The sequence below is a fragment of the Pygocentrus nattereri genome, chromosome 14, assembly GCF_015220715.1.
Source record: "Pygocentrus nattereri isolate fPygNat1 chromosome 14, fPygNat1.pri, whole genome shotgun sequence".
NCBI classification, from domain to species: domain Eukaryota; kingdom Metazoa; phylum Chordata; class Actinopteri; order Characiformes; family Serrasalmidae; genus Pygocentrus; species Pygocentrus nattereri.
The window spans coordinates 24,549,214-24,563,024 of NC_051224.1; the positions used below are offsets into that span (position 1 = coordinate 24,549,214).

Below are 13,811 nucleotides of genomic sequence, written 5' to 3' on the forward strand. Positions count from 1 at the left end.
CAGTAGCATTATAAATAATAGAAATTGTTCTTTTTATGCAGAGTAACACAGTATATACTTCTAATAGTAATAACAATTAACAAAATTAACGAAAGTAATAATTATACTTGGCTAAACAACCAAATTGTTGTTGTTGTAGTCAAGTATAATTATTACTTTCGTTATTGTTATTAGTTGTAGCAGTACTGTTATTAATATTATTACTATTGTTTTTAATATCATAAGCCAGTTATAATTATTATTACCAACAGTAATAAAAATGCCTTTAATGTTTTTGTTTAATTATTATTATTATTATTATTAACAACAACAACAGCAACATTAAATAATCAAAATAAATGTTGTTACACTTGCAGTCTGTTACACATTTAGGATTTCTTTTGGAAGTGAACTGAATCTGAAACAAACACAGAATTAGTTACAAAAATGTTTATTTTTTTGTTTTTAACTCTACACTTCGATTCAAGAACGTAAGCACACTTAAACTAGTGCATGTATATAACAAATATCAAATTATATTCTTACATACAAACCATATAAATATGTAACAAATCAGGTATTCTGTGTTTAAATGCAACAATACATGATTTAAAGTCCCATAATAAACTCAAAACACAGGATGCGTCACGCTGACTGACCTCAAACAGAAAGTGTGAGTGACTTAAAGAGTGCAGAGGTGCGGATGAGTGGAACACCGCTACACACTCGGCATCCACACACACACACCACTACACACTCACCATCTACACACACCTCTACACACAGCTACACACTCGGCATCCACACACACACACACAGCTACACACTCGGCATCCAGACACACACACACACACACAGCTACACACTCGGCATCCAGACACACACGCACACACAGACGGACGGCAAGACTTAAGTAGGCAAGACACAGAAGGATGACCTGCACTGACCATTGCGTTTGGATTTGGATATGATGTAAAAAAGTCAAAGGTCACCTGCCTTTACCTGCCTCAACTTAGTCGGCTCACATTTAACAAATAAAGGAGACTTGGGGAAAGGGAGTGAGACTTGGGGAAAGGGAGTGAGTCTTGGGGAAAGGGAGTGAGTCTTGGGGAAAGGGAGTGAGTCTTGGGGAAAGGGAGTGAGTCTTGGGGAAAGGGAGTGAGACTTGGGGAAAGGGAGTGAGACTTGGGGAAAGGGAGTGAGTCTTGGGGAAAGGGAGTGAGACTTGGGGAAAGGGAGTGAGACTTGGGGAAAGGGAGTGAGTCTTGGGGAAAGGGAGTCAGACTTGGGGAAAGGGAGTGAGAACTAGTCAGGTATTACATTCATAACGAGAGAAAGGAGCCTCCGGTTCTGGTGGGTTCTGTAAATGTGGATTGAGCTGTTTCAGTTCTCTGAGAGCCGCAGGAACCCGAGACCATCATCTCAAAGCTCTGAGAGGAGATGTGGCAAAAACGAGAGACTGGCTCACAACACAGTAAAATAAGGCTGTACAGACAGATGTGCGTGAAAAAAGTCACTTAGACTTCAGATTCAGATTCTCTGCAGTGACGGTGCTGCTGCACAAACACGACCACAGACTAATAAGACTAGAATAATCAAACCTGATCTGGCTGGACAGTCAATCTGTCTACGATGATCAGAACCAGTGTGTTTCTTGTTTAAGTTAAGCATTATTAGCAGCAGTATTGTAAATAATCATAGTAATAAATTGTTCTTCTTAAGCAAAGAATATAATATAGTAAGGATAAAATTAATACCTGGATAACAACAGTGGCTGCTGTTAGCCAGGTATTATTATTACTACTGTTATTTTTATTATTATTATTGTTATTATTCGTTGTAGTAATATTACTATTAATAGTATTGTTGCTATTGTTTTAATATTAGTAATCATTATTATTATTATTATTATTATTATTAACAGCAACAACAACACTAACAATAATGAATCATAATAATACAGATTAAAAAAACAGTAATAATAAAATCTGGCCTGTTGAATTATTTCCCCTCCATGTACCAGTACAGTAAATAAATACACTACTACTACTGATAATAAATCATAATGTAATGATAATAAACCTAAGCTGAATTTTTATAGTACCTCTCATCTCCCCCTGAGCCCTAAGATCTAAGCCATCAGATATGTAAACACAGCAGATGTAAAGTTGTGCGTGAATGAAAGTCCAGACGTTTGGCTGAAGAGCAGCAGCTCTGCGGTGATGGTCTGAGGTCTCTCAGATCAACTCTTTGGAGAACTCAAACTCTTTGTTTCATTTCAGAGAACTGCCCGGGGTCAGTATCATCTTTGGCTCAGCTCCAGGCCCTGCCGGCTGTGTTTAGCGGTCAGCGGGCAAGAGCTCGCGGCACCGACATCATTAACATTGCACCATGAGAGAAATTAATATGCATTTCTAACTCCAACATGTTGGTCAAACCACACGGTTCTAATCGCTTTTATCTCCTGTTTAACAGCACAGCAGGACAGTCGAGTCTGACTCGTGGTTCACTTGCAGTGAGGCATCTTCCAAAGGAAAAAAAAAAAAAAAAAAAAAGTGTCTATTAAGAAATCAAACTCTTTTTCTTGCCCATAGAATTTCCCTAAATTGGCATTATGCTGGCATTAAGCGCAGGGCAGAAGCAGCAGAGGCTCAGAGTTGCTCTCGCTTAGTGAGACGCTACAGTAACAGCTACCCCAGCAGCAGCAGCAGGAGAGGGAGGAGTCATGGGGAGAATGAAGGTATAGAAAAGGGGCCTGGGCTGTCAGAGGTTGGCAGGCTCCACCCACAGCATGTGTGGAGAATGAGGCTCTTCAGCATCCACTCGTTTCTGATCAGACCAAACCGGAGTCTTTGGCCATCTTGTAGAAGATTCCTTTCTTGGCGATGAGATTGGAGGGAGAATCAAACTCTGCCATCTGACCTTTATCTAGAACCAGAACCCTGCAGGGGCACAAAGATGGAGACATTTTGGTTAGTTTGTTTTAATCACGTTCTGGATTTCTGACGCACTGAACAATTTAGATTAACATAAATATTTACACAATCTGTGTGGCATTTCTTTTAGCTTAATTTCTCAGTTATGCACATAAATATTATGATATTTACCAAATATACAATGGCAGCAGATATTTATACACCGACTGGCCACTTCAGTAAGTCCACCTCTTAGTTTCTACGCTCATTGTCTGTTTAATCAGCTCCACTTACTGTATAGCTGCACTTTGTAGTTCTACAGTTACAGACTGTAGTCCATCTGTTTCTCTGATACTTTGTTAGCCCCCTTTTGCCCTGTTCTTCAGTGGTCAGGACCCCCATAGACCCTCACAGAGCAGGTACGATTTGGGTGGTGGCTCATTCTCAACACTGCAGTAACACTGATGTGGTGGTGGTGTGCTGGTGTGTGTTGTGCTGGTGTGAGTGGATCAGACACAGCAGTACTGCTGGAGTACTAAACTACAACCTAACTGCATAGTGATTCTTTACACTGGACGGACAGACGGACGGACGGACAACCGAGACAGACAGACAGATATCTAGATAGACAGACAGACAGGCAGATAGATAGATAGACAGATAAACAGACAGACAGTCTGTCTTTATTGATACTGTTTAAAAATAATGAAAAACAATGTAGCAGCTCCAGAACTGACATCAAGGACATAAATAAAAGGGAAGATAAATAAGGCCATCAACATAAAGAAAAGTTTAAGGCCCCTGGGCTGCTGCGTCTGGGCACGCTGCCATACTGGGATTGGCATTATGGGAGCATGTCACAATCTGATTCGATTCAAATACATTGGCAGAAAAATGTTAAAAACCACACTGTAAACATAAATTCACAAATTTAATGAACTATTTACACAGTCATGAAATACAGAATTAATTCTAATGAAATCAGCGCAGTTTGCTGGACATTACAGCGATGCTGGTCTGTGTTACCTGGTGTAGTCCATGATGGTGTTGAGGCGGTGGGCGATGGTCAGAACCGTGCAGTCCTCGAACTGCGTGCGGATGGTGGACTGGATCAGGTTGTCCGTCTCCAGGTCCACAGCTGCCGTCGCTTCATCCAGAACCAGAATCTTTGTCTTGCGAAGTAAAGCTCGAGCCAAACACACCAGTTGCCTCTGCCCCAGACTGACCACAAGGATGGACAAGCAAGACAAAAAATTATTCAAATAAGAGAAAACAGAGAGAAATGAACCTGGGCAATAAGATGACATAATAATCATTTTCTAAAACTAAATATTATGCTTTTGAAGTATTTTTGAGGATGTGATTTCAGCAATCTGCAATTATCTGCAAAAGCCTGAACTGAAGACAACTGCCACTTCAGTACACTAGGTGGCTCTAAGTGTTTTAACCCTCTAGACAGCGAGGGAGAAGTCTAGCTATTCACTTCTAGCTATTCACTACAGAAACAGTGAGCACAGCCAGGAAAGTTAGTTGTCTTTATATTTTCATGTACAGTACTGTACAAAATGTTTTAGGGTGGCATGAAATGTATGCGGTGAGTATGTTCTAGTAAAAATGTGGGGAAAAAAAAAATTATATATACATATAAAAAAAAAAAAAGATTAATGTCTTTGTTAGAAGGTCACTATACCAGTTCACAATCACTGTACATTACACCACAATAAGTCTCAGGATTAAAAATACTGTTCACACTAAGGAAACACAGGAAACGGCCATTCAAAATTTCACTGTTTCACACAAATTTCCAATGTCGAAATAAAAGTCTTGCTAGAGTTCCGTTGCACTCGCGTCATCTCGACTGTTTGATGTAAGGTGGTCAAGATGAGTGTCTTAAATCAGCCTTTTTCTCGCTTTGATGCCGTGTTTATATTATTGGAAGATTTAAGACTTAGCTTATGCAGATAGCGACATGCTAGGGGCGAGTGAGAGCAAGTAAGCAAGTGCATGCACGTAACGCAATAGCTAGAGAGACAGACAGAGAGACAGAGAGAGAGACAGACAGAGAGAGACAGACAGAGAGACGCAGACAGAGAGAGACAGACAGAGAGAGAGAGACAGACAGAGAGAGACAGACAGAGAGACGCAGACAGAGAGACGCAGACAGAGAGACGCAGACAGAGACGCAGACAGAGAGGCAGACAGAGAGGCAGACAGAGAGGCAGACAGAGAGAGACAGACAGAGAGGCAGACAGAGAGACAGACAGAGAGACAGACAGAGAGAGAGAGGCAGACAGAGAGGCAGACAGAGAGGCAGACAGAGAGGCAGACAGAGAGGCAGACAGAGAGAGAGGCAGGCATGTGTGAGAGCCTGAAATTTCTGTTTAAATTTAAAAAAAAAAAAAAAAAAAAAGTCAAATCAGCTCCAGTTTGAAACAATAATCGTATTAACTATGGTGGTGCTGCATGTTATGGTATTCCAGGTTGTTGTTACGGTGTGGCTCAGTGGTTAACAGGTAGCTGCTAAGTTGTGGCTCGGCCGACACTATGGTTTGTCCCGGAAACAATTTCAGTATATTAGCTACCTCATAAGATACCATAGTTGAAGTGGTTTTTAACTCTATTTTGGTGCAAAGTTTCATGGATTCTGTTTTAAAACTACAGGAAGAGAAGAGCAAATCCACACATTGATAATAAGAGAAAGAAGCAAAGAACAGCGAGTAATTATTAAATCATTATTACCTAATTACCAATATTTCTCAACAGTGAACAACATTGACATACGGTGGTTGGGCTATTGAGCAGCCCTAGGAGAAAATACTTGTCGGTTACCTGAGGTTCTCTCCTCCCTCAGAACACTCATGGTTTAGCTTGTCCGGCAGGCCGGAAACAAAGTTTTTGAGATGTGCGTGTTCCAGAGCTCTCCATACGTCCTCATCAGAGTAACCATCGAAGGGATCCAGGTTCATCCGCAGAGAACCAGAGAACAGCACTGGGTCCTACAGCAGAGGGACAAACACAGCGGTTTCAAAAGCAGCAGATATTTTCTTGTGTTTTCACCAGATTGGTGTGCTTATAGTGCATCTCCACTGGAAATTTTATTTAGTCTAGGATTAAGCCTAATCTGAGTTGGGCAAACTGACCTTAAGGGTTTAAGTGTGGGCTCACATAATTTCTCACTCTTATAATTACAGAATTTAGACATTAGATTCATAGTAGTTACTGAATAATTCATAGTAGATACTGAACAATTTATAGTAGATACTGAACAATTTATAGTAGATACTGAACAATTTATAGTAGATACTGAATAATAAATATTATATTACACCGTAAAAAGTGGCTCATCAGATCCACTTGAAAAATACTTCATGTAGTACCAAACAATTGAACTAGTTTTACTACTAAACTACTTAGTTAGAACTAGTTTAACTTAAATTTAAGTTTAACAATTCCTAGTAGACAAACTATTCATAGTAGATGCTAATTAATTGATAGTAGTTGCTGATTAATTCTTGGTAGATTCTGATTAATTCAAAGCAGATGCTGAATAATTCATAGCAATTACTGAACATTAGCCCTTCAGACAGATAACAGATTAATAAGCCTGAATTTCAAGGATATATATTAAAATGTGTTTTCATACTGTCCAATCATAAAAAACAAAACAACACAGAACTGATTTTGTCTCAGCAGTTAAGTCAAAACTAACAGAGAATAGTCTTGAATATGAATATGAAGAGGTAACAGTGCAGGTGTGAGTGATGTGTGAGTGAAGCAGGTGTTTGGTACCTGTGGAATGATGGTGATGCGTGAGCGGAGTTCATGCAGGCCCATATCAGCAATGTTCACCCCGTCAATGTGGATCTCCCCCTGCGATGCCTCGATGATACGGAACAGGCCGAGCGTCAGAGATGACTTTCCCGCTCCGGTTCTACCCACAATACCCACCTTAAACAAACACATTTTTAAAAGACCAATTTGGTACCAAATTTGAAAAATGTCTGGAACCATAAATATGCCTGATCTGCATCAGAGCTTTAAACAATCCACCGAGAAACTCAAACAAGGCACAGCTGAACTGCTGTCCACCATCTGGGACTTGAAAGGCTTTTAAAGGCATATACCTCATTGACAGGTTTGCATATTTTTATATTGACTATATACACTATGTTTACATTTTAAAGGACCCTAAGTCTCCATTGAGCTGCTATTGCACAGTATTTTCACACTGTATACTGTGATGTACAGAGACTATAGGATTTAATATACATATGCTGTGTATTTTCTTTATATATAAAAACTCTACATAATGTATATACCATGCCATACCCTGAATAAGAGGCTCTCCCACTTTCCTCTACTGTAGTCAGTGTCAGTGCACATACGCACTTCAACTTGTTGCAATATACATCATATTTGTTTAGATGTGGTACAGGAGATGGTTTGTACCAACAGCGATCACACTGTATAGTACCTCCTCATTGTGCCAGTACATTATTGTATACCACTGACAGGACAGGCTCACTGAGCACCAACTAGAAATTATATCTCACTACTCCTATTACTATGCACTGCCACTTTGTTTATGCATACTGCACAACCGTTAATATAGGTTATTGCACTATTGTTTACAGTGCACAGTCATTCTGTGCTTCTGCTTGGGCGTTTTGAAACGATTCACTGGGTGTGACAACACACCACTGCAAAATCACCTGCATAATATTTAAGCAACTTATTTATTTACTGGACATTCTACTTATGGTTGTTTTATTATTCTTTTTCTTTATATATCTATGCCCTTGTATTACGATATATGGTAATATTTTGCTACTGTTTAGCTCTTTACTGTACTTGCTGCTGTAATACAAAACGTTCAACTTTTTTTGTTGGATTAATAAAGTGACCAATCTGTCTGTCTGTCTATCCATCTGTCTATGATGTATATCCACCTATCCATCCGGCTGTCTATTGATATATATCTGTCTATCCATCCGTCTGTTTATTTATATCTGACTAACCGTCCGCTTATCTTTCTATTTGTCTACCTGTCTATCCGTCTATCTACCTCTCTATCCATCAATGCATATCGACATCCATCTGTCTATCTACCCGTCTATTCATCTGTCCACCTATTTGTCTGTCTCTGCTGCTCAATTCTTTTAGCAGTACATACTGTATATATGTACTTCAGTACTTTATTGTATCTGTACTTCCCATTGCACACTTCATATTATTTGCATATTGTTTTTGTGCTGTCTACTTTGTCTATATATGGTATATCTTTTTTATTTATTGGATTTAATTTTAAAAACCTGCACAACAAATGTCTTATATGTCTGGTATGTGGCGAATATAAAGCCTGATTCTGTTGAAATCATACTAGATTGTGTTTAAACAGCAAAATGTTGAAGAAATGCATCGTCACATGGCTTGTCTCAGTCGGACTCATATTAGACACTCACATTTTTTAACTGAAATCTTCATGATTTAGTTTTTCAGCGGCCAAGTGAGTTAAAAATGTAATAAATCTTTTGGTTTTCATTTGAGCTCATATTCTACACGTCACTGTGGAAAAGTTAGATCATGTGTGCACTGCATTTTTTTCCCCCACTGTAGTGACTGGATCTGAATTCGGCCTGAATTTTTCTCCATGATAAGTCAGTCAGGCCCAAACTCCAGTGACTCCTCCCACCTTCTCTCCTCCCTTGATGCTGACGTTGATGTCATAGATGGCGAGCTCCAGGTCCTCTCGGTAGCGCAGGCCGAAGTCAAGGATCTTGATGTGTCCAGCAGTGGGCCAGCCGGCAGGAACGGGGGTCTGCTCCAGCTTCCATTCAGCCTGAGGAATATACAGCCCTGCTGATCAGACACCAACTTAACAGGATAAAGTAAGTCACCAGCTCTCCTCCTGGAGATCTACCTTCCTGCATCCAACATGCTACCTCACCACCATACCGAACACAAATGCATCTGATCCAGCCAATTAAGGACTTCTGATGAATTCAATGAGCAGGTGTGGCAGACAGTGGTTGAACTGTGGAAGGTGGATCTCCACTACCAAGGCCGGTAACCGCTGTTCTGCATGAACACTTTAAAGGTTTTCAGCCTAATCTTTATGTACTGTATCTGTAACAGCTGCTCAATGGCTTCTATTATAAAGGTTTAATATAAAAAAGTCCACTAATACGCCCTGTGTCCATTGTGCTGCCTGTTATGTAACACCTGGTCTTCAAACTGTCCACTAAACCTGCTAAAGCCTCTTAACCACCACACTGGACAAAGCCTGCTTGAGGTTGCCAGTTCTATGATGTCAGTTTAGTGCACAGCAGTGTAGCAACAGTCATATTTCACCTCCAGAAAGGAGAAATTCCACCAATTTCAGAAATCATTATTAGATCATTATTAGATGGTTAAGATGTAAACAGAGTCATTCAGAGTGGTTTGGTGTGAAACGCTCTGTTCTAGAGAAACAGAGCCAGAATTGTTCAGAGTGGTGGTGATAGGAACCAGACGTCCGCCTCTAAAAGCTCCCTCACAGAAAGTTACTACATGAAATGGTTATGAATTCACTGCCTGACATCTAAGACACTATTTTATGATAGTTTTTAGAGGATTTTGACCTTAAAATCCATTCATGGTGGAGGGATACATAACATGCAGGGTGCTGTGAGGCAAAATAATCCCCAAAGAAAATTTATTAATTCATTTTTTCCTTCATCAACATTCCATATAAACTCAGAAGACTTGTGTAGGTTCTCTGGTGGTTCCGGATAGTAAATAAAATGTCTATATCTGTGTTGTAGTCATGGCGACCCCTGGTTCCCATCATCACCGCTGTAAAGACATCTGAACCATTTCACACCAAACCGCTCTGAATCTCTCTGTTTACATCTCACACACTCAGGTCCACAGAACTCTTTAAAAAATGGTGGACTTCTCCAATAATGATCTGTAATTAGAGGATCCAATGAGATTAGGAGGGAAAGTATCCCAAAATGCATCAGCTTTAAAACATTTTTGATTAGCACAGGGTGATATTTTTTTACAGTGCTGTTTATTTTACCCCACCGCTAGAAACTGCTTAGATCAGGGGTGTCACTCAACTACTACAAGAGCCATATTAAAAATCTCCATGGGCCAGCTGAGTTTTTAGTTTTACTTAATGTTTTGCTATGATCCCAACTGGTCACTGTACACTCAAAATATGTCAAAACTACAACAGCAAAAAACAGGTGCTGAATAACAATGATTCAAAAATCATTTTAAATATAAACAACTTGTTTTATATAAAACAACAGGCTACATTAGCTGCAGAGAAACCTCTTTAAATGTCCCCAATGCACAGAATGGATTTTTTATTTACTTATTTTTAACCGTCCATTTGCTTGAACTGGACATTTGGAATCTTTTTTTTTTTTTCGTGTGTTTTTGTGGTGTGGTCCCCTAGATCGCTGTTGGGGTGCAGTGCATGCTGGGAACTGCAGTGCAGTTCAATTGTGAAATGGGCTTATATTAATAAAAATTAAAATAATTTCACGGGTCATACAGGATTGTGAGACGCGCCCGATTTGGCCTGTGGGCCCTGTGTTTGACATATGAGGCTCAGACCCAGAGTTCCTTATTTAGGCACGTCTCTGCCTAAAAAAATGACTAGATGTCCTCACTGGTCTACTAACACATTACACTTCAACCTGTGACAGTGAATAAAACTACAGCACAATGACTTTCTTCATCACTCAATTACACAGATCAAGCATTTGCTCAGAATCACATCTTAACACTAATCTGAGAAAAATTAAACAGTACAATTCACTCAATCCGCAATGGTTATAAACATCAGTCAGACTTAGTAACTACACAAGAGGAAACAAGCTCTCATTAAACACTTGAGTCATGCCCTCAGCACACATAATCCTCCTTCTGTAATTCGGAACAAACTGTCCCTAATCATGAACAGCACTCGCAGTGAACACACTCTGCGCTCTCAAAAATTTAAATAAAATATTTTTAAAATCCCATTTAAACTTATGTGTCAAGATGCAAAAAAAGGTAAACTGTTTTTGCAGAAAATGCCACATTTCTAAGTCATTTAAGGCCACAAGAGGGCACACAGCATATACACAACAAAGTACATAACCCCCGTTCACCATTTTTCTTCTGACACTACAAACCTCTCACACTGTCTGAGAGCACAGCCACTAGGAAATAGATGGGTGAAGTTTTAGGATGCAACTTCACCACCATCAACACCTCAGTCATAATCTGTGTTTAAATACTTAATGTGCCCAAAAATGTGTTTTTTCCCCCCCTAACTTACTATTTTTATTTTGTTTTGTTTTAATTCACATCCATATAAATAAAATTCAATACAAAAGAGGTGGCAAAAGAAGAAGAGTAACTCATCTTGAATGGCTTATTATGACTATATAGTCTGATATTTGCATCAAAGGTGTTACTAAAGCGCAGCGTTCATATTTTTCATTTGTAACTGTAATATTCAATATTCAAAATTGTAATATACAATCTGAAAACAGCCACTCATGGGGCGCCATGCAACTGCTTATCCTCTTATATAGCATGTATTACATGAGCTTGAACCCATCACGGTCCAGTATATTAAAATATTGCTGTCATCACAAATAAAAAAAAGGCCATGGAACCAGATTTTTTGGGCTATTTTTTTTGGTCCATTAATCATGAATTTTACACACAATGTAAAGAGAGTTTCTGTTCTGACAACAGCAATATGCTAATGAGAGGATTACAATGTGGCGACAGAAAACTTGCTAACAGCTACAGAGCATGAATTAACTTGTTTGAGATTAAAATTACAACACTGCCAAACTGATACTTCTCAATCTAATAAACTGTCAAATATGATGTATAGCCATTCTAGTACCAGAGCAGAGTTTTTTTGTGTGTGGAGGTTAAATTACTTTAAATTTATAACTTCGGCTTTGTTCACACAGCAGATAAAAGTGGCCCAAATCTGATTTTATTTACATTTTTTTTGGCTCTTCATATTATCTTTTAAATGTGATCTGCATGCGACTTTAGTCTGAACAGCTAAAGCTGTTCAAAGCTTCAGCTCCTGAACTGACCTACATGTGCAAAAGAACAGAGCTTCAAGAGGCTCATCCAGAGGTAAGCAATCATGATGGCCAGTTGCTCCCAGAGGTTCAGCTTTATCTTCACCAGCATCACAAAAGTCATCACGAAGCTTCACTGACTGACAGCTGGGCTCAACCAGAATGTGTTCGGTCTCGCCATAAAAAGGGTGCGGTCACTTCTTTGGTTTGTGTCCTCGGATTCTTTAAACTTTTCTTTTTTTTTTTTTGATGCTGCAGCCTCATTCTCCTATGGCCGCATTCGCCCGTTTCGTTCAAAACCTCTTTGAACATAAGATCCTTCTCATTTTTTTGGTACAGAAACATCACTCTAAATGTTTGAGTGTCAACAGCATGAAATGATGACGAGTGTGGAGCTGGACTGACGTAAAAGTCGCATGAATTCCGATCTGGCTGTTCAGACCGAGTCGCATTGCCGCAGATCGGATACGGATCGGATTTCAGTTCCACATAAGAAAGCGTCTCAAAACGGAATTGAAAATGTCAGATTCAGTGTGTTTATCTGTTCACACTGACACACATCTGAGTCAGAAACGAAGAAAAAGATGAGATTTGGCTCCCTTTTACCTGCTGTGCAGTAAAGGCTAACGTTAGCTTAGCAAGAAGGCTAAACCACCAGTAAATCCATCTCGCTGACAAGTTTAGAGGATAAAGACTCAAATCTGAGTGAGTGAAGTTCAGTGGCTGGACCTGACTGGAAGTGACAGAAAGATAGAACCTTTCTGATTATTACAGTTAGAGTGAAAGCGTCGTTTCCACTCCTCATCTGTGAAATGTAGAGCCTGTTTACACCTCGCATTGATGTACTCTGCATCTGGATAAACTTTGGGCGGATTATTTTTACTCTTTTCACTAAAATGCATCCCCAGTGTGACCAGATGGAGCCTTTCCTGTGTAAAAAGCAAGTCAACACATCTGTTTCCATTTCACTTGTGTTTTCTCTTTTCCTTCTTATTCCACAAGAGGATAAAATTTGGCTTGGATGTTTTCATCAGCCTGGAGCAGAGAAGGCTCTTCGTTTGGGAACTCCAGCTGCAAGCACCACCTATATTTTTATCATTTAAAAATGTAATCTCTCAGCAGCTACTCAGCACACGGCAGACACACACACGTCTCACATAACTGTATATAACGAAAACCCATACTGTTTACATTTGTGTAAAGTCAAAATGCCTGTCTGATCACCTCCGAAAACAGTCAGTGCATCGTAAAGGCGTTCACACCTGGCTTGTCATGTGGTCAAGTGAAATCCAAACATGATTTTATCTCCAAAAATGCATGAGACATTTGTGTAGAGATGCAGAGCACATGCAGAGACAGCGTGTGGGGTAGAGGGCGAGTGGTAGGGTTTAGAAATGCTCATTCTTAATGAGTGTTAACAAGTTTTTTGGCATAAAAATAATAATCAACCTATTCATTTTTTGTCTTTTAAATGTTGATTTTAGGGGTGCTTAAAAACTCGATTTCTATTTTTAGCTCTCTGCTCTACTCACCTCTTTCTCAGTGTCTCCATACTCCTTCACCTTCTCCACCGCCACGATGTTGGTTTCCAGCTCAGAGGACATCCTCACCAGCCAGTTCAGAGACGCGGTCACCTGTGAGAAGAGACACAGACAAGAGTCAGAGCACATTAGAAGCCCAGTAATACTAGGAACCAGAAAGCTCTGGTTTATGTTGTTATCTTTCATGTTAGCTTTGGTCTGATTTAGAACTCACAGTAATTGAGTAGTAAAAATAATGCTGTAATTCTACATGAATTATTTCTGATCACTGAAACAGTTTAAAATGC

At 39.5% G+C, this 13,811-nt stretch overlaps 1 protein-coding gene across 1 annotated transcript in view; it reads right to left on the reverse strand.

Moving 5' to 3' along the window:
• Positions 1-452: 452 nt before the first annotated feature.
• abcc1 (ATP-binding cassette, sub-family C (CFTR/MRP), member 1) overlaps positions 453-13,811 on the reverse strand; it is a 69,893-nt gene continuing 56,534 nt past the window's right edge. Inside the window, exons 26-31 of the mRNA XM_017715473.2 lie at positions 13,516-13,617; positions 8,587-8,733; positions 6,684-6,842; positions 5,724-5,890; positions 3,921-4,115; positions 453-2,921 (exon numbers count right to left, since the gene is read on the reverse strand). Of these exons, the coding sequence (XP_017570962.1) occupies positions 2,813-2,921; positions 3,921-4,115; positions 5,724-5,890; positions 6,684-6,842; positions 8,587-8,733; positions 13,516-13,617 (879 nt within the window). The 3' untranslated portion in view covers positions 453-2,812. The remainder of the gene's footprint in view (positions 2,922-3,920; positions 4,116-5,723; positions 5,891-6,683; positions 6,843-8,586; positions 8,734-13,515; positions 13,618-13,811) is intronic.